The 27,141-nt window shown below is 29.5% G+C and overlaps 2 protein-coding genes across 10 annotated transcripts; both read right to left on the bottom strand.

Moving 5' to 3' along the window:
• Window positions 1–1,614: 1,614 nt before the first annotated feature.
• LOC100743938 (transient receptor potential cation channel trpm) lies at window positions 1,615–14,915 on the bottom strand. 9 transcript variants are annotated; one of them, XM_003488138.4, is made up of 22 exons: window positions 14,485–14,915; window positions 13,397–13,559; window positions 12,557–12,664; window positions 12,305–12,387; window positions 11,611–11,667; window positions 10,487–10,673; window positions 10,198–10,411; window positions 9,649–9,808; window positions 9,438–9,574; window positions 9,211–9,367; window positions 8,965–9,127; window positions 8,558–8,866; window positions 7,727–8,273; window positions 7,426–7,637; window positions 7,187–7,354; window positions 6,228–6,287; window positions 6,087–6,134; window positions 4,798–5,007; window positions 4,378–4,726; window positions 4,144–4,289; window positions 3,421–4,011; window positions 1,615–3,335 (listed from the first exon to the last, which is right to left on the bottom strand). In XM_003488138.4, exons 3-22 carry the CDS (start codon window positions 12,635–12,637, stop codon window positions 2,049–2,051), a joined length of 5,166 nt encoding a protein of 1,721 aa, XP_003488186.1. In that variant the 5' UTR covers window positions 12,638–12,664; window positions 13,397–13,559; window positions 14,485–14,915; the 3' UTR covers window positions 1,615–2,048. The 9 variants fall into 9 exon arrangements, with proteins under 9 accessions (XP_003488186.1, XP_012238938.1, XP_033175716.1 ...); XM_033319826.1 differs by lacking the exon at window positions 1,615–3,335 and having other exon boundaries at window positions 3,574–3,713; window positions 3,892–4,011; XM_012383515.3 differs by lacking the exon at window positions 12,557–12,664.
• Window positions 14,916–15,953: 1,038 nt separating this feature from the next.
• LOC100745210 (polyglutamine-binding protein 1) lies at window positions 15,954–17,778 on the bottom strand. Its single transcript, XM_003487978.3, has 6 exons — window positions 17,537–17,778; window positions 17,185–17,294; window positions 16,901–17,076; window positions 16,636–16,816; window positions 16,387–16,550; window positions 15,954–16,283 (listed from the first exon to the last, which is right to left on the bottom strand). Exons 1-6 carry the CDS (start codon window positions 17,604–17,606, stop codon window positions 16,091–16,093), a joined length of 894 nt encoding a protein of 297 aa, XP_003488026.1. The 5' UTR covers window positions 17,607–17,778; the 3' UTR covers window positions 15,954–16,090.
• Between the last annotated feature and the right edge of the window lie 9,363 nt (window positions 17,779–27,141).

The following is a 27,141-nucleotide window of genomic DNA, read 5'->3' as shown; positions in this document are numbered from 1 at the left end:
AAAAATACATGACATAGAAAATGGAAGGAACTTGAATAACATTTGTATAGTACATTATACCTGATTTACAGAAATGGCGGCAACGCAACCTTCCACGGAACATATTCTTGTTTAAAAAAGTCGTTAGAAGTCCCATTGAAGTAGGCACGTATATATATATATTGAACCGTCTTATACGTCAAGAAGAAATTAATTGAATGAATTTTAACCCTCAATCAACTATGATTGTACCATCTAAGACTCATCAACGAAACGAAGAAACGTATTTTCAATGAGAAGATTTGATTTTCTAATTTTCATTATCAGGTACTTCTTGCACAATCCAACTGATATTATTAGTGAAGTTTTACAAGTTACAATTTACTAATATCAATAAATTCCCTAATATAGAATTAGACAATTTTTTTACATAAATTAAAAACTATTTGATCGCTCTATTTGTTGAGAAATTGTTGTAACTTGTTAATTCATTAATATCAGTAACTGGTAAATTATTGTGCAACAGGATCCTAATTTAATTTTAATAGTTTTATATGCAATAATCATAATTTTTTGTTATGGAAAAAAGGTATAATTTTCGTCACCTTTTGATACTTTTATGATTTTACAGCTTCGAATAAAATTAAAAAACAAACATATAATTATAAATGCTCATATTAATATAAAAATGTGTGTATAACAATGCCACAAATAGACACTAAAAAAAATATATGTGACCCAGTCATCCGTTGTTCGAGGGTTATAAATGTTAATACTATTGCAATTGGAATATTCAAAGAAGTGTACAACGAATAGTACAATTACGAACGTGTGTCGTATTTGAAAGTTAATATTTAAAAAATATTCTGACATCTAAATATTCAAACTACATGATTATTTAATTATCTAGTTTGAATATTTCAATTATTATTAATATTAAAGAAGTTCAAGTACCTAAATCGTCGTTATTAAAGTACACTAATTATCTGAAGGAATTATCTTTTTCGAATATTCGAAGTAACTGCCGTGTGTTATGATAAATTGATTCAATTACTGTATATATTCTGACGTTAAGTATGTCTTAAATTATTATGCACATAAATATCGTAATTAATATTATTAACAATAGCAACTGCATATATGCATTTAACACTTTCTACAAAATCAAAAATATTATTCCAAAAAAAAGTTAATTCAACATTAAATGTTGAATAATTTAATTATAGTAATTGATTAAATTCTGCTAGTTGTATATTTGCAAGAAACATGTCAACAACTATTTAGATTAAATGTACATACAAATCGTAATTTCTATTGTTTATTAGCATTGAAAGCCTTATAAAATTGATTGTTAAATAAATTACCATAAACATATATATCAAATACGTGGATTTCTTAGCATTTCGAGCATACAAATGTGTTGTACGAATAAATGATCAAAAAATTGTATATAATATATTTAATGATTACTTAAAAAGCAAATGGATTAAAGTAGATTAAAAATTGCTAGTTCTAATATGTAGCACTTGAATACTCGAATTAATTTTAATATGAGCAAGCATAAATACGAGCTAAAAACTTCAATATTTATATGTACGTATTCATGTGCATATTTATTATGTATATATAATATACTAAGTACTTTACGGCTAAAAATAATTAAACTATGAAAAGAAATTACGCGAAAAAAATTACAAAAATTGCAGCTAAAATATTATAAGAAAAGATCTTCAGATCTGAGCTCAACAATACATTGCACTATAAGTAAACAATTAGAAAAATGCATTCCATTTAGTTATAATTATTTGCTACGATAAAATATCAAGTATACAATTTTAAAACATTCTTTGTTTAAAAATACTGTTTCATTTGATTCTCTATATCTCAATGTAAAAACAGTTAGAAAAATAATACCAACTGAAAATACATATTTCGCAGTAACCTTGACTTGCATTGTCTCATTGAGTCAGATCAATTTGGAAAGTGTATTGAGAATAAATTACCTCAATTCCTAAATGATTCATAAAATATATTGAGGTTAGTTTACCTCGAGGCGAGTGCACTGATATTTAGCACATGGTCTCTGACGCTGGAGCAGGTACCGTACTCAGATTCTTGTCGTTAGGATCTGAGCTTTCTGAGTCCCGGATCGGTGGCCTTGAAAGCGTTTGCTCGATCTCCCTGGTCACGCAAATTGTAGGTGGAGGCCTTCGAGACTCTTCATCGATGGCAGAAGCTCTTCGAAGTTGATGCCTGTGTTCGTTCGATATGAAGAAGGTAGCTTCATCAGTATGCAAAGGCTCCTCGTCATCTGCGATGTACCTCCTCTGTATTAAATCTTCCATCTGTTGGTAATCGCACTCCTCAGCATCACGTAGATGTTCATTCTCAATTTGCCAAGCCATCTCAGGGTTAGACATTTCTGATAAGTTTCTAGCTCTCGAAGGTGGTGGAGAAATTGGCGGTGTTCGAGGTGGACTTAGAAGGCCACAGTAGCTCTCCAGCTCATCCGTTATGCTTGTATATTCGGCATGCATGGCTAATAGGATAGACCTCTGCGTACTACTTGTTGAAGACGATGGAATGACTGCAACACGTGGCTCAGCCCACGTTACTCCTCTTGATATGTTCGATGGTGGAAAAATCGTTACATCATCTGACTCTGAACGTGTTCTACTATTTTGTCTAATAGGTCGTTCTGTAGAATCTTGCCTAGGAATAGGTTCCGAAGCTGGCGCTTCGCTGCTGGCTTCTCTGCTCGGTTCTTTGCTTGTAGCTTCTCTGCTTGTTTCCCTACTTAATTCTCTACTCGTTTGTCTACTTGGTTCCGTACTTGGTTCTTTGCTACTTGGCTCTCCACTTGGTTCTCTGCTTGGCTCTCTGCTTAGCTCTCTGCTGTCAGAATGCGAATCCTTCTTTAGGATCTCTCCTTCACCATCTACTTTGCTCGCTTCAGTTTCCTGGCTTGTGATTGTCTTTATGTCATCTTGAACAGTATGTCCATCTCCACTTATAGAAGACTCGTTCCTACTGAGGTTCTCACGGGATATAGCAGTTTCTGAATGTTTCAGCACATCATCATCTATTGATGGGCCTAGGTTAAGGAAAGTGCCATCAGTCATCGATCGGACCAATCTCTTACGTTTAATCGCAATGGCTGGTAGTTGGGTATGAGAATCTGTTTCTGACAGAACTTCTGAGCGTTCTGATACCCTACGCTGGCGACCGTCTATATCAAAACTAGATATGCCCTCCATGTTGGGCATGTGAGTAGCCATGAATCGGTGGATAACTCCTAGGTGTGCCAAAATCTGTTCATTTAATTCTTCCAATTTGCGCATACGAAACTCCACTGCCTATAATAATATCGAAAGTTCTATTATAATATCTGACAGTAAATTTATTAATATCAGTAAAACATTAATGGTACAGTATAATTACTTGAAGAGATGCATTTTGAGTATTTTCTTTCTTGTCAATGTCTTCGATCTTCGAATGCATATTCTCCACCCTTTCTGTGGTAATTTTAACACGTTCCTCTGTAGACATTTGCAGTTTCAACTCTTGCTCACGGAAGTATCCTTCAACGCAATCCTCTTCAAAATCGTAGAGGCGCTCCATGTCGTCTGCCTCTAAGAACAACTTCAGTCCATTGTCGTAGGTTTCACCAGTGTTTGCTTTCCCTTGTGTTACATATCGCAGCAAATATTTCACCACCAGATATATATGACAAACTACAATGAGCGGAGGAGGTAAAACAGGTTTCTGTTCATACTCCATAACAACAGTAAAACGTTGGAACATCCAAACTTGGTGCGCCACCGCGTTTACTTCATTGAAAATATTATTGAATACGGCAATCAAAAGATTTATTAACAATATGTTTGCAACTAAAAGATAAATGGACATTACAGTAGGTGTGATCCACCGGCCTGGTAAACATGGAATCATTCCTGGTTCGTCTCCGCAATCTGGATCTATGTTGTCGGCATACACCTCTCCATATAACATAAAATATGGTTCCATAAAAATCTATAAAATAAAAATATATATTCTTTATAGAACAGAATAGAATAGAATATAGAATATGAAATAATAATAACAAACTAATATGTAATAATAATAAACTGAAATAGAAAGTAAATATTTGTAGAAAGTACATACATCACGAATAATCCTCAATTTCGGTTCAGCATTAGGGTTCAAAATTGCCTGTCGAGTGACTCCAAAACTCATTAATACCACTATTAAAAGTACCACAAAGTATGTCATATTTTTTACCATTTTTCCCATCATTGTAACTAAAGGACCTAAGAACAATAATATAAAATTTATTTATTATCTATGCATTCATACTTCATATTTTTGCTAACTTTCCATTTAACTTGCGTGACATACCAAAGTACTTATTTACACCAAGAATGTTCAATATCCTTAAGTACCAATAAATGGAATCAACGCAATAGATGACACGACCAATATCGAGAGTTGAGTGTCTTAAGCGTAAAGCTAAACCAATTTGAAAAAAAATAATGGCAGCTGCATCACAAGGATTCCACATATTCCATGCCCAAACACTAAATTTATGTGAAAGAGTAGCTGGTTCGGACGTTGCTATTTCTCGTACTTTTTCACATCCTAATGTACAAATATATGCAATGGCATAAATCTCTGCTAATGATGGACGATCATCCATATGTATGAGAATGGAGTATGAGAAGAGAACCAAGAAAATAATGTATGCTATCTATAAAATAAAAAGAATAAGTTTAGCATGTAATATATTAGAAACTTAATTATTTCATGTATAAAACTTACAGCATTAGCCCAAAATTTTGTGATGGGAGCTGTATAAAATTCATACAATTTTTTCCTCAATCTCAATGGCCTGCTGTTCTTGATGTCATAGTAGTCAGAGTTTATACCATATGTACGATGAATTCCATCATCGTTATCTGTCAGTACTTTACCATTCTCTTGTACAATTGTCTCCTTGATGACAGTAGTGTGTTCGTTGCTGATTAAAGCCTACATAAAGAAACCGGAATTTCAGAACAATGTATACAAGCATTAAGATAGATTGTACAGGACATTAACACATAGATAAGAATCTGTTGTCTTTATTAATTCTTGATCATTCTCAGAAACCATTTACAGTCTGGATGTTGCTAACAAAATAATCAAAGAAATCAATTGGATAGAATGGTACATAGCATGTAAAAAGCACATACTAAACGAAAAAGTTCTTTCTGGCATTCTAGAATATTATGAAAGGTAGGAGTACATAGATGACATACATTCATTTCTGTACAAATACGTAATTATTTACTATTATATAATTAAACTATATGATCATGTGGAATTATGAATGAAATGTACATTTCAAGCGTACAAGCATGGTGAACTTGTAATATATTTTGTGAAAGGGAGTAATTACTTGCGGTATTGTATTTCAATATAGAGATTCATAGCAAGTATTGTAATAAAGAACTAATCCAGTACAAAAATATTTTAATAAATACAGAAAATAAAAATAAAAATAAATAAGAAAGGTGTAAAAAAGAGTGAACTTATTTAATAGCTACAATAGAAGATAAAGAACGATAGAATAGAGTGCAAATAGTGTTAAAAATTATGGTTGTATAGAACATAAATTGTTAGTGCATGTGGGTAACACGAGGGAAGTGAAAATTTAAAGTAGTTACATCACCAAACAATATTTTTGTTTCTCCATGACTCAATTAGAAATAACTTCATAAATAGAATGTTTGAAATACAAGGTTGTATTTTGGTACATTAAACAATAAATTAGTAAGAATAAATTATCAAAAACATACGACTGGTAATGGTTAGAGATTTTTTAACCGCTAAATGAAAAACATCGGTATGTCGTGATGACACATTTTAGAAATCTAAAGCTGACATACATATATAAACATATATCAAGTAGCTTGTGTTATTATTGTTAATTTTTTATGAAAACTATACCGATATTTTAGCGGTATTGTTTTTATATTCGACATCAAAATGAACGATTTTTTTGTTAAGTATTTATAACAGTACAACACGATTTGCTTTAGAATAGAAGCGTTAGTTATCATCCTCACCGGTACGGATTCCGATACTGAATAAATAGAAGTTTTCCTTGATGATAACTAATAACATAAGAAAGATAGTTGAAAAGTGCACCGGAAAGTGTAAACTTATTGGTCATAGAATCATTGCATTTCAGGTCATTATAGATATACCTTAGCGCCTTGTTGGCTGCTGGATTTGTTGCGTACGCTCAGGCTCCTGCGCTGACGTTTCTAAAAAACAATTCATACGCATACCCACATAGTCTATGAGTCACAAAAACATTTCAATACCTCTAATAGCGATCGATACACTATACCATACAATACTGAGCAATTACTAGACATACAATACCTTTCCAAACAATATATACTTAAGTATACATATCTCAATAATAAATGAAATAAAATTATATACTATAATTATATTTCATACATCTTATCTGCCTACATGTACAGAGAAATAAGAATTAAGAATATAAAAGGCACAGTTTAAATATAATTATGATCTGTTAATAGTATTTTATGCTTTGTGTGAAATATTTAAATATAGAATTAATACAAATATAAAAGAGTTGTAAAACGTTTCTTTTTTCTTTATATATAACATAAATAGACATATGCGTATACGCTTCTATATAATGGTTCAAATAACTGTTCAAAGCCAGCAACCACATGTACCAACTGTGTTACTGAAAGTTATCTCGAAAATAAACTATGTTCTAAATAATTATTAAAAGTGACTACATTTTGCATTGAATTTATTATCGTGAAAATTTGTTATTTACAAATGACAATACTTTCGATAACTTGTATAATGAATGGACGAAATTTGAAAACGTTATCCAAAATAATAAAGCAGTGATTGCCACTATGTTCAGAAATAATAATTGCAGCGTGAAATGTGTAATGATGAACTCTTATAAATGCAATGATAAGCTGTATTAATTATTACCAAATATTCTACATCTTTATAATAATTTATTTTATTCATAAAATAGGTTCATAATGACCATAAAAATTAATCAACACTAAATTTTCATAAACCTTAGTCTTTTTTAGCTGCCAATAACTATTACATAATTAGTTAATACTTTTATATCAAAATATTATTAAAAAAGAACATCTATTACCTCAACATCTGGACCTGTTGGTATACCATGCTCTGAATCACTATCTTCTTTCTCATCTTCGAGAGAGATCAAATGTTCTTCCTGAGTTTGTGGCATCAGCTGCAATTCCTCGCGACTTTTAAATTCCAAACACATTATATAAAATGGACAAACTAACCCAAGTACAACCTAACAACAAATTAAAACAATATTATAAAATATGAAAAATATATTCTTTACATTACATCCAATTCAATCACCTTTAAATTCGTATTCTTTCTTGTACGAAGACCTCCCATCCATAAATCAGCTAAAATAATTTGGCTACAAGGGTGTGCTAAAAGTGGTCGATGATTAGCCGTGACAGCCAATGAAAGACATGTTTGACCAGACCAATTTTGAAGTTCAGAAGTTAATAGCTGTTTCGTTTGATCGTCATCTTGACGATAACAATAATCTAACAATTCCAAAGCTATACAAAAAATTATATTGTACAAAAATAATAAAAAAAGAAAATATTATGATAAATATTGTATTGCAAATATATTATATTATTAGTACCAATATTTTCAAATTCTTTTCCATAACTCCGCAATTCGTCATAAACTTCCGTTTCAAGATCATCCTCAGCAGCTTCGTGCGCCATAGCTTTATACAATTTAAGAGCAACGAGTGCTTTTGCTAAAGCTTCTTCCCCGTGTTGCCACATTAATAGTGCCATTTGCTGTCGTTTAGTTAACACAGCCCATATAAGCAACTCATTGAAAGGATAATCAAAAAGCGGCGTGTCTCGATTAGCTGGTAAAGTTTCAGCGAGCAAACTCATTGTTAAGCTATCTTGTTTACTACCAGATCCCGAATAGTAGCGACTAGTGCTACCCAGGACGCAGCTATTTCGATGCATATGTTGAGGATGTGCCCCAGATCTCTTCATCACTTTGGTATAGATCATACGGAATCTTCTGCGTGTGTACTGCGACCGATACGCGCCACCCATTAATTTATTTATTACGAGGCCGATATCGTGCAGTGTGTACATGTAACCCCGTGGAATATTTGGTCGAACGTCGCGGAGAATGTAGCCCAGTGTGTTCGAAGGGCCTTCTTTCTAGATAATCGATATAAATAAAAAGAGCATGCTCATTATGTAATAATTTTAAATGCAAGATGTGCTATGAAACAGCCAAACTTTGTCATTGTATTCTATAGTTATAGCCAAGGAAAAAATTTTATATAAATGCTATATTAAAATATAAATGTAGGTCATTTAAAGCTTAACTTTAACATCTTTTGCCTGATTATACTTATAGAAAATATTGATACACACACACATACACAGAATTTGGCTGATAGATCCTGAGATATGTTATATAATAAAAGCAAAGAACTTACGGTATTGTACAATTCCTCAAGGCGAGGTATAGACAAGAATTTACGCATAGAGACTCCATTTTCTAAGAGAAGTTTCACGAAGTCAATTCGATCGTGTTGCAAAGCTTGCATCATTGCCTGTTCCAGAGCACCTGATGGCCAATTTTGACCATATACAAATATTTCACAACGCGCTATGTCCACTCTATTCCAAATTAAAGATAATGATAGCTGCTCAGCAGGGGATAATTGCTTGGACTTGAACAAAGCTGTCAGAATCGTTTGGTCAAGTTCCTGTGGCCGCTCTTGACTTATTCTAAATACTGTTATCTGTAGAAATTTAATTTTAATGATTATATAATGCACAAATAATTAACCCATTCATTTATATGAATAATTTATCTATATAAAATGACTAGTGTACCAACCAAATGTTTCTTATGGGTACATTGCAAAAGTTCAGAGTACAGTTGTGATGCCTGTTCAGAGGATACTTTGAAAGTGCGTTTGATAGTATCTAAAAGATGTCCTCTCATACTTTCTAATGGTCCCTCATTCTCTCCATTCTCTCCATCTCCTTCAGACGCGTATCTAAATTTTTTATTTACTATCATTGTCAAAATATAATTATATTATAAGAAATATGTATAGCTAGTTGGTCATGACGTTCTTACTTATGCATAAAAGCAATGAGATCAGCTGCACGACCTGATCCATCGCAAACTACTACAGGAACAGGAGGAACGTCTGTAACATACTCTAAAACTGATCGAATCGTATTTGTTCCTCCTTCGATTACCAATGCTACAACAGGAATACTGCTGTGTGTGTCTGCAATAAATTTTTCATTTCATGTTACAAAGATTATTTAAACGATATACATCTAAATGTCGATACTTACATGGCTGTAATTTTAGATTAGAAATATATTTTTCCAATCTTCTACGCAGCACAATTTCTGCACCATATCGACCACCGGTACCGTTATCCACCAATAAAAAATATGCATGACGATTGTTTAAAACTGCATATTTAGACCTAAACAGTTGTAATAAGTATGAAAATAGATATTTATAACAAATAGTACATTAACCATAGAAATTATATCTTACCACGGAGAGGAAAGACATTCATAAGGTACTTCACCTCCACGGCCTACAAGTTCATGACTTTTGTCTAAAATTCCCCATGGTGCTATGCCAATACTTACAACCCGACCTTGTCTTTGAGATCGTTCTAATAGCAGGGCATCTCCTACTTGTCTTGTTACACCTACGAAATTGAAATGTAATGTTTATAATCAGGGATCATAATAGCTAGAATCAAAATTTAAAAAGTTGCAGTCTAAAAATTAATATTGGTTTGACAACTAAATGATTGCGGATTTGTCATTAGGTGGTATTGATAAAATCTGCAATCATTTAGTTGCCAACCCAATAGCTTAGTTTAGATGATTTTAGTTATGAATAATAGTTGTAAATGAAAGAATTTTAAAATTTCTGTAAGATTTAATGATTACTGCCTTCTATTTAAATCTTCTTTTCAATGACATTTTTCAAAAACTTTAGACGTAACTGTTATTTTTGGTCTCCATTTATAATAGAATTTATACAGTTATTCCAATAAAGATAATTAGCTTAATTACATTTATTTCAATCTACCTGTATTAGTTCCACCTGTGAATATCCATGCACCAGTTGTCTTTGCAGCCTTCAGCAAACCTTTCCTTAGAACTTTTTTCAAAGTTGGTTGCAGTTCGAAATTAGATCGACCACCATGCACAGTTATTAGTAACTTAGGTAATCCCAGATTCCATTCTCGACACAACAATTGTACTATTGGTTCTGGCCTTGTGTCATAAGCAAGTCTCACATACTTAAAATTCAATATTAATATAAAAAAAGAAATATATTATATATTTTAATATGTACATATATTTCATTTATTTACTTGAGCTTTAGTTGGATGAGGTCCACCTTGAAATTCAATGGTACCATATGCATCAGTAGGAAATGGACGTGTATTTTTTCCAGGAGACCATTGTTCTCGATCTTCTTCTTTGGTATTACTAGGAGTGTAACTTTGAACATCTATACCAGCTCTGCAGTGATGAGTATAAGAATATCCACAACAACATCTATAATAATCAATCATTTATTAATATTTTTACTGAGAGGAAGAGGCTAGATGTAACTGGGTACAAATACTCTTTAAATAGAATAGAAGCATGTGATAATTTTCTTCATAATATAAAGCAGAATGCTATAGAAAACTATTGCATATAATTGTACCATTTTACAACTAATCGTTTTTTTTTTTTTTGTCAATATAAAAGGATTGCTTATGACTGTACAAAATATATTTCTATATCTCACCAACATAGTTTGCTCATTAAGGAAACTTATAAATGTACATGGTATCAGAATAACTATTAGCTACTGACAATACTGATTTTACAGACAATAGATTTTATGACGATTATTTTCATAACAGGTTTCCTTAATGTAATTATTGTCCAAATACTATGAATTATAATATTACCATAATAATATTTGTATAAATATACGATTTGATTACTTGGCTGCATGATGTAATGGATATGAACTCTAAGAGAAAATGAGATGTTTTATGAAAAGCAGTAAACAAAAAGAAAATTTAAAATAAAATTTTATCAGTGAGGTTTCTCAAAAAGAAGCAATTCAATGATTATATAATGCAATTTTGGTGCAGATTTTATGTATGCTACGAAAACTTAGAGTCTAACAGCTCTTTTAGTACAAACCATTATTGCTGAGAACTGTATAGAATGCATGTAATGTAACAGTACTTTATTAATGACTACTCAAAGATGTGGAAAATAGTATATAAATTATTATTTTCTCTTTAAAGGAGAAATATTATTTAGCTTACATATTAGGGAAATGCATATAATACTATTTTGGAATATAATTTTGATATATATTTGCAGAAGCAATATTAAATATCTTTGTTAAGTCACCTATCCTTTTTTTTTTCTTTTTTTCATAAAGAACACAAAGTTCTCAATCTTGACAAAACCCACAATGAACTCTCACCTGGAAGTGGTGATCACATCATATTCTGCATTCTTATCTCCCTTTACTTGCATAAACCTATAAATGGAATGAAAGAAAAAAAAGTAAATGAAAGGAAAATGAACATAAACAATTATGTTAGTAGTGACCTAGAAAATTCAGAAATAAGTTTTTTATAATAAATATTTGTAAATGTATATAAATAATGTATGTATATAAACAATTGTAAAAAAATACTAATAATTGTAAGAATCATAAAAATGGAAGGCATATTTAAAAATCAGCATTGAAAAGCAATATTTTATAATATAACGTTAAAATTAATAATTATAGCATACAATCATCATTGTTAATGTAATTATGCTGTTTATATTGCCTCTGCAAAAATATTGTCCTTTTAAAGAAATATGTATTCAAAATATGTATATATAGCCATTTATCAATACTCAATAAGTATGTTTAACAAAAGAATAAGTAAATAAATAAACATAGAAGTTCAATAAATGCATGATGATGATGTCAAGAATGATATATATTGAAAAAAAATTTATTTGATGTATTCCATAAAAATATGTTTAAAGTTAAAATAATTTTTAATAAATATTTTTGCACATTTTTAACATTATAAACACTCATTGATCATAATGTGGGATATGCAAATGTATTCTGTAAGAATATCTAAGTAAAAAATAAAAAAATAATGAACATTACATACTTGTGTTCATCGTCAGCACTTGGAATAAATTTTGAGCATTCTCTTTTTTGAAAAGTTGCCTCTATCCAACTGCGTTCAGTTACCTAAAATATATTTGAATTATTCATTTATCATTACAAAATGATATACACATATATATATTTACAAAATTAATAATGTAATATTTACAGTGTTAAATGGTAAAGTAAAATGTGATGTTTGACTAAAATATCTTTTTTTAAATAAAGTAGAGTAAATGAAAACATGAGATACCTTTGCCTTTTTTCTCTTCATTTTAGGAGTGTTGGCTCCACAAATAATACTTCCCATTGCCATCTTGATACATATATGCATTCACCTTAATATTAAGCAATACACTAACTAAAAAAAAAAAAAAATATCAAACAAAACTAAGTACAGAACAAGAAAAATAATGATAAACTAACACATAATAAACTTATTACACATTTCTGACTCTTGTATTTAAAATAATTATTCTTTACAGGAATTTCAAATATTACACTGCTATAAATTAAATCATTAGTAATTATAAATAATATAAATAGAAATTATATATAACAATGAATAATATAATATTTTTGCGTTTTTCCTTAGGAAAATATAGAGTAGTTAATAAAACAAGTTTGACTTAAAGGAAACCAATAAAACTTGCATGCAATAGAGATAAGATAAATGATATAGATAAGAAAAAGAAATCTTAAATTTCTCTTTGAATATGTACTTTCAATACAAAACCTGAATTACACATACTGCAACATATTTTCGTGGCAATTGAAGTTCATTTATTTCACTCATTATAAACAAATAAATTATATACTCTTAAAATTTTATTATATGATGAAATAATTCTACAAATAATATATACCTATACAATTTTGTTTAACCCAATTCAATTCATTGCATTTTAATATTCATTATTTGATATTTATATCAATAATAAAGCTATGAATCATTAGGTAATTAATGGTAAGAGAAAAGGCAATAAGTACATTTTCTGAAATGATATTTTGGCTATAAAAATGAGTAATATTGTTGAGGTAATGTTATAGAGATATAATGCATTTTATGTTAAAAGTATTGTATTATACTCACCATACGACAACTTTTGGTTTTGTCTATCATATCTACATAGAACTGCATCAACAATATCAATGTATATTTGAAGCTTAGTAAAACAAACTTGCAGTTCAAAAGTAGTGATTATGATTAGTAGCTAGCAGTAGATACTTAACTGATACAATTAAATTAGATTTATCTGAAAAAAATTAAGAAATCATTTAAATGTAAATGTATGTTGATAACAATGTTAATTATGATATTATAACACACACAATTTATTAGATTCATTCAGGATATGAAATATTCTTTTCTTCAAATAAAACTTTAACAATACAGTTAAGATTACTTTAAAACATCATATTACTTAATCAAAACAATTTCATATGATTCAATGCATTTTGCTAACAACTACCTAGTTTCATTAGTCCTAATTTATAAAAATTAACTTGTCCTAAAATTAAAAAATTCCTGGAGTAGTTCTTTTTAAAATAATTTATAGAATTTTTTAATAAATTATACATTATAGAAATTATTTAAATGAAATAGAAAATCTCTTTAACCTTCACCAAATGCTAAATTTGTTTCCAGTAACTTTCATTTAACTTTTTGTAAATCTAACTCATACCAGAAAATTACACAAATATTTTCATTATTTGTAAGAATTAATAATAATAAAATAAATAAAGGTTTTTAATATTGAATATACATAATTTCTAACAAATTTGTTCTTTAACGTGCTAGATAATTAACAATAGAACAAAATTACTACTAAATCGATTTTAATTCATTGTATAACATTATATATTTTCTACCATTACTCACACTTGTAATAATCAATTAAATAGAAATCATCAACCAATTAATTGGAATCAATTAAATAATATTCAGATGAGTATTGTAATCATGACAGTTTAAAATCGGCGGGAAAATTCACAATTTGTCATGTGCTTATAACTTAACCTCATATACTTCTAAGCATGACCATAATATCAAATACTTTTATGAGTATTTCAAATTTTAATGAAAAATAATACAACTATTAAAACATAATCTACATCGTATGGAAAATGTCATAATTATTTAATATTAAATAGAAGATAATAACATTGATTTATACGCACCTTAAATGTATACGAATGAAATTTTTTCAAGTAATCGTATTCATCGTGTGTAAAACATCGCACATGTAGGAAAATCAGGGTTGAATGTATTTTTTAATAATTTTATTTTACAGCACTTCTTGCAATTCATAAACTTCTTTTGCACTGTTTTTTTATCTTACGTCACACAAACTAACTGCACTATTTCGATATTTACGCACGGTGTTTGCATCTTTCTTTTTACGTTACGGGACGTTTCATTATTTAATCTTGTACGTTATATGTTTTGGAATTTAAAGAGAAGCGTTAATAGAATATAATGGAAAGCAACGTGGTAAAACGTTTTGTGGAGAGAATTCGTTCTATAATTCGCGTATCATCCCTTGGAAATATCGAGCTTGCTCCCCTGCATCGTTACTGACAAAGTAGGCCAAGAACAAGGTTAACACTCGCATGGCCGTCGCGGTCTGGGTTTGCTCAGAGCCAGTAATGCATTTTCTTCCTGAATTTTTTAATATATTTATAATATTATATTTATATAATTATATATTTATAATATTATAATTATAATTCGAAGCTTAATTTTAAAAATATTATGAAAATTGGAATCATAGCGAATTTAATTTGATAATTAAAACTATTGACTTTTAATACATTTTTTTTCTTGATTTCTTGTACAACGCTATTATTTCTACAAAGAATTTGAATTATCTCAAATTTGATTACATTTTCCATAACTAAAACTCTTGAAAATTAAAAGAAAAATTACTGTGGCATAACAATTTAAAAATTGTAACAATGTTAATCAAAACATATTCCATTCGCGTAAATCAAGTTTTTATAATTGAAAGCACCAGAATATCACACAAAACTAAAAGTGATGATACATGAAACTGTAGCAATTGTCACGATTGAATTTCATCAAATATGCAAATTTTTCGTTTCACTATTCGAATATTGTTGATACATGTATACTACTGTCGATATTTTACTGTGCGATTATTTATTTGTGATAATGTTACTATTTTCGATAAGTATTTTAAAACTCCAATTTTGCGATTACAATACTTATGTAATATTTAACTAACTACGCATTTACAGAAAGGTTCAATATTTGAAAAAAATAACTGACGTAAAATTGAAACTAGATAGATGCATGTTACAAACGATAAAGATTAGATCAAAACTAGCTTGAAAAATGTAGCATTAAAATGATTCAAAAACAAGTGATCATTTTTTCTGTTTAAGAAATGTGTAAATTATTGACATCGTAAATTATACGTTAAATGAACGTCGATCATTTTTTTTCGTACATATTACTTTGTCTGTTATTGGCTTTCAAACTAAATTTGAGATTATCCTAAGTAGAGATCTGCATGTCCAAAGAAACAGTTCTCTAAAACGTACTTTTTAAAAAGTTTTTACAATAAGATACAACACTATACGTTCAATAACAATAATAATAATCTTTAAATCATAGTTAATATTTTTTATTTAATTAGTCAGTCATTTATATATAGAGATAATATAATAATAAGATTACTGACAAATTCTGTAAGTTACACTATATTTACATTAGACATGTATAATAAATTGCATAATAGACTAAATGGTATAAAAGAGAAATTTATTCTGGTTTTTCGGGACACGATACTTTAGGTTTGTTAGACGATTCTGAATCTGTTTTGTTAGCTCTATTTGATCGCAAAACCGCGCCTGGACTAGGATATGGCCTCATTTGATAAAGTGGTCCTGAAGCAGTTGTGTCTGCTCCTGTTTTAGCTTCATTGTGTCGTGCTAAACCATCAGACCATTTTCCCCTATAAAAATCAAATAATTTAAACGCGTTGTTGTCTATATATGAAAATTAATTTTATCATAATTACTTTATTAATATAAATTAATAAATAAAATGAAATTTACCGTGGAATATCACTGTAAGATGCTGGATCCATAGGATCTAAAGTTCTGTCTTTCTTCTCTTTGCTCTCAGATTTTTCTAATCTTTGATTTCTTTTACTATCTCCTGGTTTGTGTCTTGATCTAGTCTCTAATTTTTTATCTTTCTTTGTGTCTGGTTCATCCACCTAGATAATTAAACAATTATTTGTGATAGTGCAAAAATATACTGGACATTACATTTTTATTAAATTGAAGAAACTGATTACTAACTTCCATTGGCTCTTGTTCACTACCACTGTCATCACTAGACATATTGTCATCCTGATCTGCTGCTTTTAGATGTAATTCTTCTCTTAACTGAGAAGCTGGTTGAGATATTTGACATTTTGGATGGCCCGGTGGTAACCAAGATACCAAATCAGATGACCAGTCCCAATAATAATGTTGGCCACTATTGATGAATTAAATAATTATATGAAATTTGATATAAACATATTTTCCCTAGAAATTATAAGTAGAAAAAATTGATACTAACGATCCAGGGTCATAAACAGCTTTCCAGGTTTCTGGTAAGGGGTACTTCTGTATTAATTTTAATTGCTTTTTCAAGTATTTGTCAGAAGGTTGTACATGTCCAAGACCCCATAACTCTTTGCACTTTTTTGTACATTCATGATAAATATTATACTTATTGGGACAACCACTATATCCCTAAAATAAAACGTTTATTATTTAATATTTTTATATTATGGATATTTGCATTATTATTTATCGTTACTGTATCTAATATTTTATAATAGTTTTTGATATAATATTTACCATAAATTTTTGTGATATGTCAATTTGGTTAATATCATCTTTTGTACTATCATAATCTTCAGCTATTACTTCTTCATGGATTTTTTTTCTTGATTCTTTTTTTGTAGATTCTAAAAATATTATTTGATTTATACATGATGTTGTATCCTCAGCATTTTTTAAATTTGATTATGTATGAAAACACTAAGGTTATGTTCATTCTGAATTACATATTAATAATTTGATCTTTATAGTACTTATGAAGCATAAAGTAGTAAGATAAAAACTATTATTAATTAAATTATCAATTCGATATAAAATGATATTGTTGGTTATACTGTGTTTTATGCACAAATGAATAAAATTATTATACCGTGTTTTTCTGATCCAGTAATAAGCCCTCTTTTAGCAAGCCGTGCAGCTAATGCAGCTGGAAGTGGCATTTTAGAATTTTAGTACTTCTTCACTTCCTTTCTTTCAAGTATGCTCTTAATATGAAAATATTCACACAATTTACCAACAGAAAATTTCCTTATTCGAATTTCGAATACACGTAAATTTCAGTCGGTTGGAACTTACATAACCTCATAACATTTAACGACGAAAGCGCCAAACAAATTCCAGATAGATGTAGATATATGATATATGTATAATTTTTTAAATCTTTTTTATCATTGTGAAATAATTTTTTAAATTTCAAAATTAAGCTATTTCCTATGAAATTATTCAGAAATTTTTATTTTTTTATTTTTAGTAACTAAAAGTAGTCGTTGCCTACTGTTGGTAAGTATAACAATTTAAATGCCTTTACTCCTTGTAAAGTTTAGAAACAAAAAAATGTATTCATAACAAGATTTGATTTTGTAACTTTCATTACTACAGTTTTGATAATTTTATATTGCATATAATTTTTACTATATACGTATGTAGCTTTCATGACTTCTGTTTTATAGTTTTATAGTTTTTATTACACATTATTTTACATACTTCAAACACCCTGAAGACACTGAGTATATTTTTAAATCTATAAAGAAGAAAATTTAATTGTAATTTCTAGAACTTGTCCTTAATTGTTAAAAAAATGGTTTAAATATGTACAAGAATACATGCGAAACAATTATTATAAAGCTGAAAAAATATGATAAGATGTGGACTATGGATTTTACACACATTGATTCAAGCGTCTTGAATAGATGAAAGGATAGAATAAGGAGAAATGGGGTAAAAAAATAATTTCGAAAAAATGCTCGACTTCATAGACGACACATGGTGACAGTAATCGTTCAGAATATATTTACAAGAGCAGTACAAAGAATAACGCGATATTACACGTACATATTTGTTGATACGTATACTAACAAGTAATTGGTAAGCAGGTGAACAGTTTAATTGTTAATTGAGGCACGTGACAATAAGGCATTTCTACAGAGGACAAAATACGATCGTGCATATGTAAGATTTCATTTTTCCACGCTTCTTCAATGTTTGTTCATTATTTAAAGCATCTTGAACTTGTTAATTATATTTGAGAACGATTTGCGACTTCTGTATATCATGTGTTCCTCTTAAAAAGCTGTTAGAGTCATATGTGCCACGTGTTGTATTAATCACGATTATTTAAAAATTTTAAACACACGTACATCTTCTTTAAAATATGCCTTTTACTTTTTATTAAAAAATATCTTAGGAAGAATTTTATTTCCTTTTTTAAATTGACTTAATTTTTTTTTAGGTCATACATCTCTAAATTTCAAGCTCAATAAAAAGACATTTTATGCCATGACCTGTAACAACATGATCTTGGAGTAATATTAACTAAATTTAAAATATATTAGCAATATGCATTTTATTACTAAAAGATGAAAACATATATAGCGAAAATGTTTAACGAGATCACTGTAAGTGAAACACCTATACATACATACTAATATAAATCAACGAAAATATTTTACCGATACCTCAGATCTTTTGAAGATCATGTTGCAACAGGATATTGAATTCGCTCTATAATTATGATAATTAACAGACTGCAGATATTTATGCATTTATGAGGAATTTAAAGTGGAAAACCCCTCAGAATGGATATAATGCATAAAAATGTATACAATACCCAAAATACATGATATTTAAAGAATGAAACAAATTTTTGTTTAGATTCTATTTCATTAATCATATTTATAAAAATATGAATATTGTTTGGATATTTGCAGTCCAGTAATTTACAATAACCTTGAATGCACACATTGTTTTTTGCTAATTCTTAGTAAATTTTAGACTAATTTCTTTTCAAGATTTTTGTTTATATGTTTTAGAATATTGAAGGCATTAAACAAATAATGGCAAACAAGAAACCTCTGAACGTCTGTAACGTCTGAAAATTTAGTTAACGTAACCGAGCGAAGTAGAGTCGTAGAGCGGCGCTGATCTTACATGTACACGATCGTATGAATTACATTAGTGGACGTCACAATGAAAGTTGTGTTAGTACGTCGGTGCAAAAAATGCGTATCTGTGTGTTATTTATCGCTTCTCTGCGTCTCATTACACCGATTACTGATTACACAATAGTATACCACATTATGTATTCGTTTAGAATGTGTTCATGTATACTTGTGTATGTACGTGTTATGTGTGTGTATGCATGTGCACAGATTGTACAAACGTGGTAGAAAGATTTATCGATAGAAAATTAATTACAAGTTTGAAAGTAAAGAGTCTTGAGATCAAGAAGTGTCGAAGTTTAGATAGATTATGATGATCGAGCGACATCCAATGGGTACGGATTGTACACATGTAATATGGTGTTTCAACATTTGCGGTGCGACACTTTACACAAGGAAAATACGTGTTTTCGTTCCTATCGAGAAAACAGAAAGAGAAAGAGACAATGAGATAATGAAGCAGAAACGCGCTTCTCACTGATAGAGAACAAAATTATTAAAAAATTATCTAAGAATTTCGACACACAAAACAATTTGAAAAAATGAAATACACGAAAAATATTAAAATTATAATTTTATAATTTTAACAATTTTCTAGTAATATTTTGCTTAAAAAATTCTTTTGTAATTCGTTAATTTTAACCACAAAAATATTGAAGTATAGGAATAGTATTTTGTATAGACAATATGTACGTGTTCGTTTTTTGCATATGATCAGGAATATTGAACAACGAAGATGTATATATTAAGGGGAAAGAGATGTTTACGAAGTGGACAGTCATGAGATCAATGAATGAAACATGATTATGAATTAAAGAGAAGAATTTACAATGACCACAGAAACACATCACAGTGTTAGTAGTTTTGTTTATTGGAACGTGTGCGAATCTTATTCTTGGTCTTTCATTTTAAAACATGATATATAAGTGTTTTCGTAGATGAGTTATTATAAGTTTTAAAAAATTTCAAATGTAGAAATTTTTAATAGAAAATTCATATTTCATTCGTACACGTCCAATGGCTCAACAAAGACGCACAGTTTACACAACAATATGTGTATACACATTTTTTCTAGCCACATAATTTATGCGAATGGATTGTAATAGATGAAATATATATTTTCTACTGTGTTTTAATATATATTGTCTTCTTGAAACGAAGATACTATCTTTCTATTAACCAATTCTTTAATTTAAAAAGACTCTTAATTCTCTTAAATTTGTAAGATTTTAATTTTAAGTGTTCATTAAATCTGGAAAAATTCACAAATTAACAAAATATAACAAATGCATATATTACATATTTTACAATCCACTAACATTGAAGAGAAGACCATGGAACAGGCAATATTTTGTAAATACATCAATTATTTTGTACATAGGAAACTAATGATTTTTTAGTCTCACACATACCTCTCGACATCATATCCGGTATCGAAGAAACTCAGATTCGAGCTTAAATTTGAATTCATTTTCTATAAAATTTCCTTTCTCCTTATAACACTGAACCGTTAGAAAAATATTTAACTATGAATTATATTATATCTGTGCTTCGGTAAAAATGGCACCTTTTCTAACATAATTCTTGTGCGAAAAGATAAATCAATTGATCAAAACAATCGATTTATTTAAAAAAGATTTCACTAGAAAAAAATACAATTATTGTGTACCTATTTTATGCAAGTTCTTTGAAGGTTAGTCGAATGTTAAATACATTAATTGTATAAGATATCTAACCTTCAAAAAAAAATATTCGTAACAAAATTTGACTGTACAAATTATATCACAATTGGTGAAAAATTGTTCATTTGCTTCGAACAAACCATGTATAGATGTTGGTACAACACTTTCCAAGCACGTGCGAATCCGATATTTTTCTCTGCGTAGCACACTATAATTTATGAATGACCTTGGTGGTCCAACGTTCAAATTTTTCTATGACTTCCTAACACTTTATTTCTTTTCTTATTCTCCTGCATTCTATATTTTCAAAATTTATCTACATTTAATCTAAAAAAAAAAAAAGAAAAATAATTAATATATATAAATATAAAGAATCATAAAAATGTCATCAAGCCTTAAAGAATATTAAGGGGCGTTAGTACTATAATAAATCAATTTTAAACAATATTGTTCGAAAAATATATTGATATCGATATTATTATTATTATTTCCCTATTCTGAAATTTCGGAATTCATTTTTTTTTTTTCAAAATTCGACTAACCTATCTTTCGATCGATCGATCGACTCGATTCGCACATGCTCGAGTGGCACTTAAATAAAATACTGCCAAATATAAAAACCAAGTAAAATGTATTCTATGAGAAACATCATATCATTATGCTGATACACTGAAATATAACCACAATGCGTGTTTACAATGTTTCGCGCGCGCACGTGTTCATGTCATATGTGTGTTTATACGTCTGTAAAATGTTTATGCGTATATGTGTATTTTAGTGTATTGTTATGTACGAGGAGAAATAGTTTTTGTGATGTGCATAGAGACCGTACGAAATAATCATCGATATTAATTTTCCCTAATTTCTCAAACCTAATTCGCTAATAATTATACTGACCGAGCAATGGATGATGCGGCGCGTATGGTAGTTTGTGATCAGTAATAATAATAATAATAATAATAATAATAATAATAATAATAATAATAATAATAATAATAATAATAATTAATAATAATTAATGATAATAATAATAATAATAATAATTAATAATAATACAGATATAACGATAATAATAATAGTTAATAATAATAATAATAGTAATAGTAATAATAGTGGTGATCGTGGTAGTACTAGTAATAGTTATAGTAATAGCAAATAGTAATAATCGCGATGACCGATGATCGATGAAAGATGGGCCTTGACAAGGATTCACGATGATTATTATTATTCGTATAGGATATTGACAATAACATGTAACAACGACCGGATATGTCGAGCACCAAAGAAATACGTGTAATCTAGTTATGTTTAAATCGGGCAATTGCGAGCACTTTAAAATAAGTTATCTTTTTTAGGTTGGTTCTACTGTCATCCTTATATTTTAACAATGAAAAGGGTCGAAGTATTATGGTCAATCGATAACAATAGATAAGAGAATCGTAATAGAGAATATTTTTATATATAATCGTAATAGAGAGTATCCTCAGAATGATACTGGATTTTTAATAGTTTTATTATTGAACAAGTGTCTAATTAATTATGGCAATCTCAATTAAAAAAAATATAACGTTATTAAAGAAATACATCGGCCGTTTGGAAAAGGCAAAGTGAGCAATTCCACAAATTAAAATGCAGAGAAAGGTGATGGTGTTATCATTTTTCAAATTTTAGGATTCGCTGTTACTTATATCACTCTATTAGAATAAATAAATTTGTGGGAATAAATCTTGTAACTTGTGTAATTATGAATATGAAAATTAATTATGAAATTGGCAAAGAGTGGAGTTAATGGGTTTAGTTCGTAAGAGGCTCATACGTTATTAAATTAACGCTATTTTAATATTAATTTCTGAATATTAGGTATGTCTTTATCGATTTAAATTTTAGTTTTGCATATTACAAAAATGTTTAATTTTAAATGTATTCATTCAACGTAATTTAATTGTGATCGACTTTTTTGTGAATGATTATCGAAACGGGGAAAAGTAAGAAGAAAGAAAGTGACTCGCATGTGCTCGATTTTCGCGCGACAATTGCCGGTACCATTTCTATTCTGGTGTGTCCATTATTGTACCATCATCAGCGTGTGACATCTTTTTCGACGTGCATTATCAATGAACAAACAAGACGAATAAGCGTGTCCTTCGTAAAATCGTCTCGCAAATTTCACGGATATACAACGATCTTGACAACCACGTGACAGAGGTGATGAATTACAATTACGATTTTTAAATAGTTCAAGAATATTACCAGAAAAAAGAGCACAGAGAACGAAAAAAGGTCGAAAAAAAAAAGAAACAAATAAGGAGGATATGCAAAGGAAAAAAAGATGATCGAATTGTCTCTGTTTGAAAAATGGTGAGAAATGTTCACGATAAATGACACTATTATGAATTACGGGAGGGGAAAAAAAAGAAAAATAAAAAAAAGATTACTTTCCTTTCTGTTTTCGCAGATTTATCACTGGCTACTTAAACGCACAACTCTATAATACGCCATAATATATTTTTTCTGCTTTTTCTTGTGTTTGTGTTTGTCTGTTTAATAATAATATCTATATAGCACGTTACGCGGTTACTTTTTTTAACTTCGGTATAATTACATATACAGAGTGGTTGTTATTTCTTTCTATTGTTAAACTCCTTTATACACTTTTTTCCTTTTCCTCTTTTTCTCGCTCTTTCTTCATTGTACTCTGCACTCGACGTTCAAGTGGGCCGCTCTTTCTTTTTGTTTGTCAACAGTGCAACGTAAACAGATTTTTCATTCTTCACCATTTGCTTCTTTATGTATATATATATATATATCGTACAAATAACAATATATCGCTACGCAATAATATTTAAAAAGTATGTTAATAATAACCATACACGCGGATTCCGTGCGTCTCGAAACTATAGATCGATCAATCGATCGATACAAACACGAAAAACAAGAATCCCCTTCGAATCGAGGATTATTTTATATATTTATATATATTTTTCTATTTTTTTTTCAGCTTTTTTCCCTTTTTATTATTTATCAGACAGACAACGTTGAAAAAAAAGGGAGATCGTTATCGATTGATCGATCGGAGGGTAAGTTTCGACAATAAACACACGATCGATGGTTAACAATAAAATGGCGGTATATTCTTGAGTTTTACCTTTAAAAATGTGATGCTACGTGGCTTTACAGATATGTTCAGTATTTTTAAATTTACTTTTACATACGTATATATATATACATATATATTTTATGTATATTAGATTCACTTTTACTCTGCAGTGACAACAGTTGTGGCTAGTACATTTATACATCCTCGTATAGTAATTATAGTTCAACTTTCCATCTCTTCCAACATCATTTTCTTTCTTTTTTCTGCAAATATTCGCTTCGCTATATCATCCTTTCAAAAGTGATACTTGTGCCGTGCTTTGAGTTTTCGACCATGTTTATACATACACACATGTCGCTTTTATATTTTTTTCTATTCAGTTCAAATCGAAGTTACAACATCGATTTCTCGGATACTCGATTCGATTTTTCGCAATCGATCCGTGACAACGAACAGCGATAACGGTCGAAAAATATAGGGAGATACTTCGAGATCGCATAAAGATAGAATAGAGATCTTGAATTTTCAAAATTCTTTAATTTTTTCATTATCATATCATTATTTTATCATTAAGAATCTTGATTTATAGTTAAGCTCGGTTGCATTACAAAATATCAACTACTTTTTTCTATGTAGTATTTTACAAGAAACGCTACGAGAATTTTCTGTTCAATTTCTTTTCTATTTTTTTTTGTCTCCTTCCCTTTATAAGTAACAAATAAATAAAATTTACTTAGGAAAAATCTTATTTCCTATTCGTTAAAGAGACGTTATTCGTAAAGTTTTCCAGTTTCGTAATGTTTTTCCGGAATAGATCGATCGTTCCGCGACATCTTAAACGAAAATGATCGCTTGTTAAAAATCGGTTGGTTCCCAACAGTTCACAACGATTCGCTTTCAAAGGCACGAAAGGTTAATAAATCGATTCGTTAACTAAACTCTTTTTATATATTTACAACATCTTTTTTATTATATATATTTCTTTTCTATTCTAAAAAATATCCGAGTTTTGGAGTCATTCGAATGCGTCAAATAATTTCGAATACTTCGGTTGGAGAAATTATCGAATCTCTTCAATGTTTAGACGGTCCTCCGCGACGTAACGATGGCGCCACAGTGACGAAACATTTTGAGACCAGAACTTCGAATATTTAGACATCCTCGGATATATATATTAAAAAGGAATTGTTTTTCTATTCAAAATGATTAATTAATTTTTTAGAAAGCCGTCCAACATCCGACTATTCGAAATTGCACGAAATCCTCGAGTAACGAATGTTTCTTCGAAAAGACGAAGAAGAATGAGGAGTAATGGGAAATTTGTTTAAAAAAAAAAAAAATCGAAGCGAGCATCCATTTGAGTTCTGCACGTGGCCAATAAAAACACGGTTTTCGATAACGGTCTTGTCCAACAACTTTGCTCCCGTACAAAAGGCTCTAATTCTGTTTCTCTACGTTTTTTTTTATCTTCTTTTTATGCTTTTTCTTGTTAACTCCTGTATGTCCTATAGTTTAATGCATACGACAACATTTTCTAAATGATGGTCCATTTCGTTTCACAGCGTTCCAACAACTTCGATAATAGTCTCTGAGTTCTCAACTACTATATAATCGCCGACGCTTTACGTATTTGCAATCGAATATTTTTCGTTCAACCCTTGTTGTAGGTACAACCGTTTGACCAATATAGAAGAGTATAAAATTCTTCTATTTAAATTAATTTAATTGATCCAACTTAGAGGATGGTGAAATTCTCTCCAAGAATAAATTGGATAATGGTACCATTTTGTCTCTCTCTATTTATCATAAGAGATTGGCAAATATTAATTATATAACGTCATATATAATATATAACACTTAGTAAATAAGTAAATAATCTTTCAACAAGGTTAGAACCGACGTAATAGTTTAACAAGAGGACCAAACAGATACACCATTTAAAATGGTACAAAACTCCATATTGATTTCTCGGTTGTGCCCCGAACAAGATATAGATACAGATCGAATTTGCTCGCGCGTATTTGTGTGTATGTGAGTGTAACTTATGCAACTTACTTCATCATCATATTAAAAATATACATTAAAATGGTACGCACAATCGCGTCGTTAACGTACACCATTTAACAAGTTCCCTACCTTAAGTGGTACCACTACGTATTTCTTACTTTTTCACGTGGGTATCTTACAATAAAATAGATCGGTAAGCAAATCGTAATCCTTGCCTTGTTACGAGACCATGAGTACCGGTGGATCAAATTAGAACGATTTCTCTCAGGCAGTCTAGCATTAGAAGTACGCCTAATAATCGGCTAGACGAGATATTAACTACGTATGCATTGTAAAAGAATATATTACATGCTTCATAACTCTGTATAAATTGCATGAGGTCACAACTGAAGATTGAATTTTGAATTTTGTGCATTAAGCGAGAAAAAATTGAACTAGTTCACATTATTGATTTACATAAGTTTGAGATAATATGTACTTGGGACATCATAGATTAGCTTCTTTAGTGTATCTTGTACTTATCTGCTATATTAAGATATGAAACGAAGAAAGATTTTTACTTCAATCAAACTCTTACATTCATCTTTCTGAAATATGAAAACATACTATATAATATGTCAGTCAAAGTATTCGACATTATCTTGCAGCGTTCTCAAACTTATGATCAGTAATTATGTCTTGTGCCAAATTTATTTGTTGAATCTTTTTGAACTCTCGAGTATCATTATTTCTATTGATTACATGTAGATAT

This window comes from Bombus impatiens, unplaced genomic scaffold (assembly GCF_000188095.3).
Source record: "Bombus impatiens unplaced genomic scaffold, BIMP_2.2 scf_0217, whole genome shotgun sequence".
Lineage (NCBI taxonomy): Eukaryota > Metazoa > Arthropoda > Insecta > Hymenoptera > Apidae > Bombus > Bombus impatiens.
Note: the sequence above shows the minus strand (reverse complement) of the source record. Positions and strands in the feature narration are given on the sequence as shown.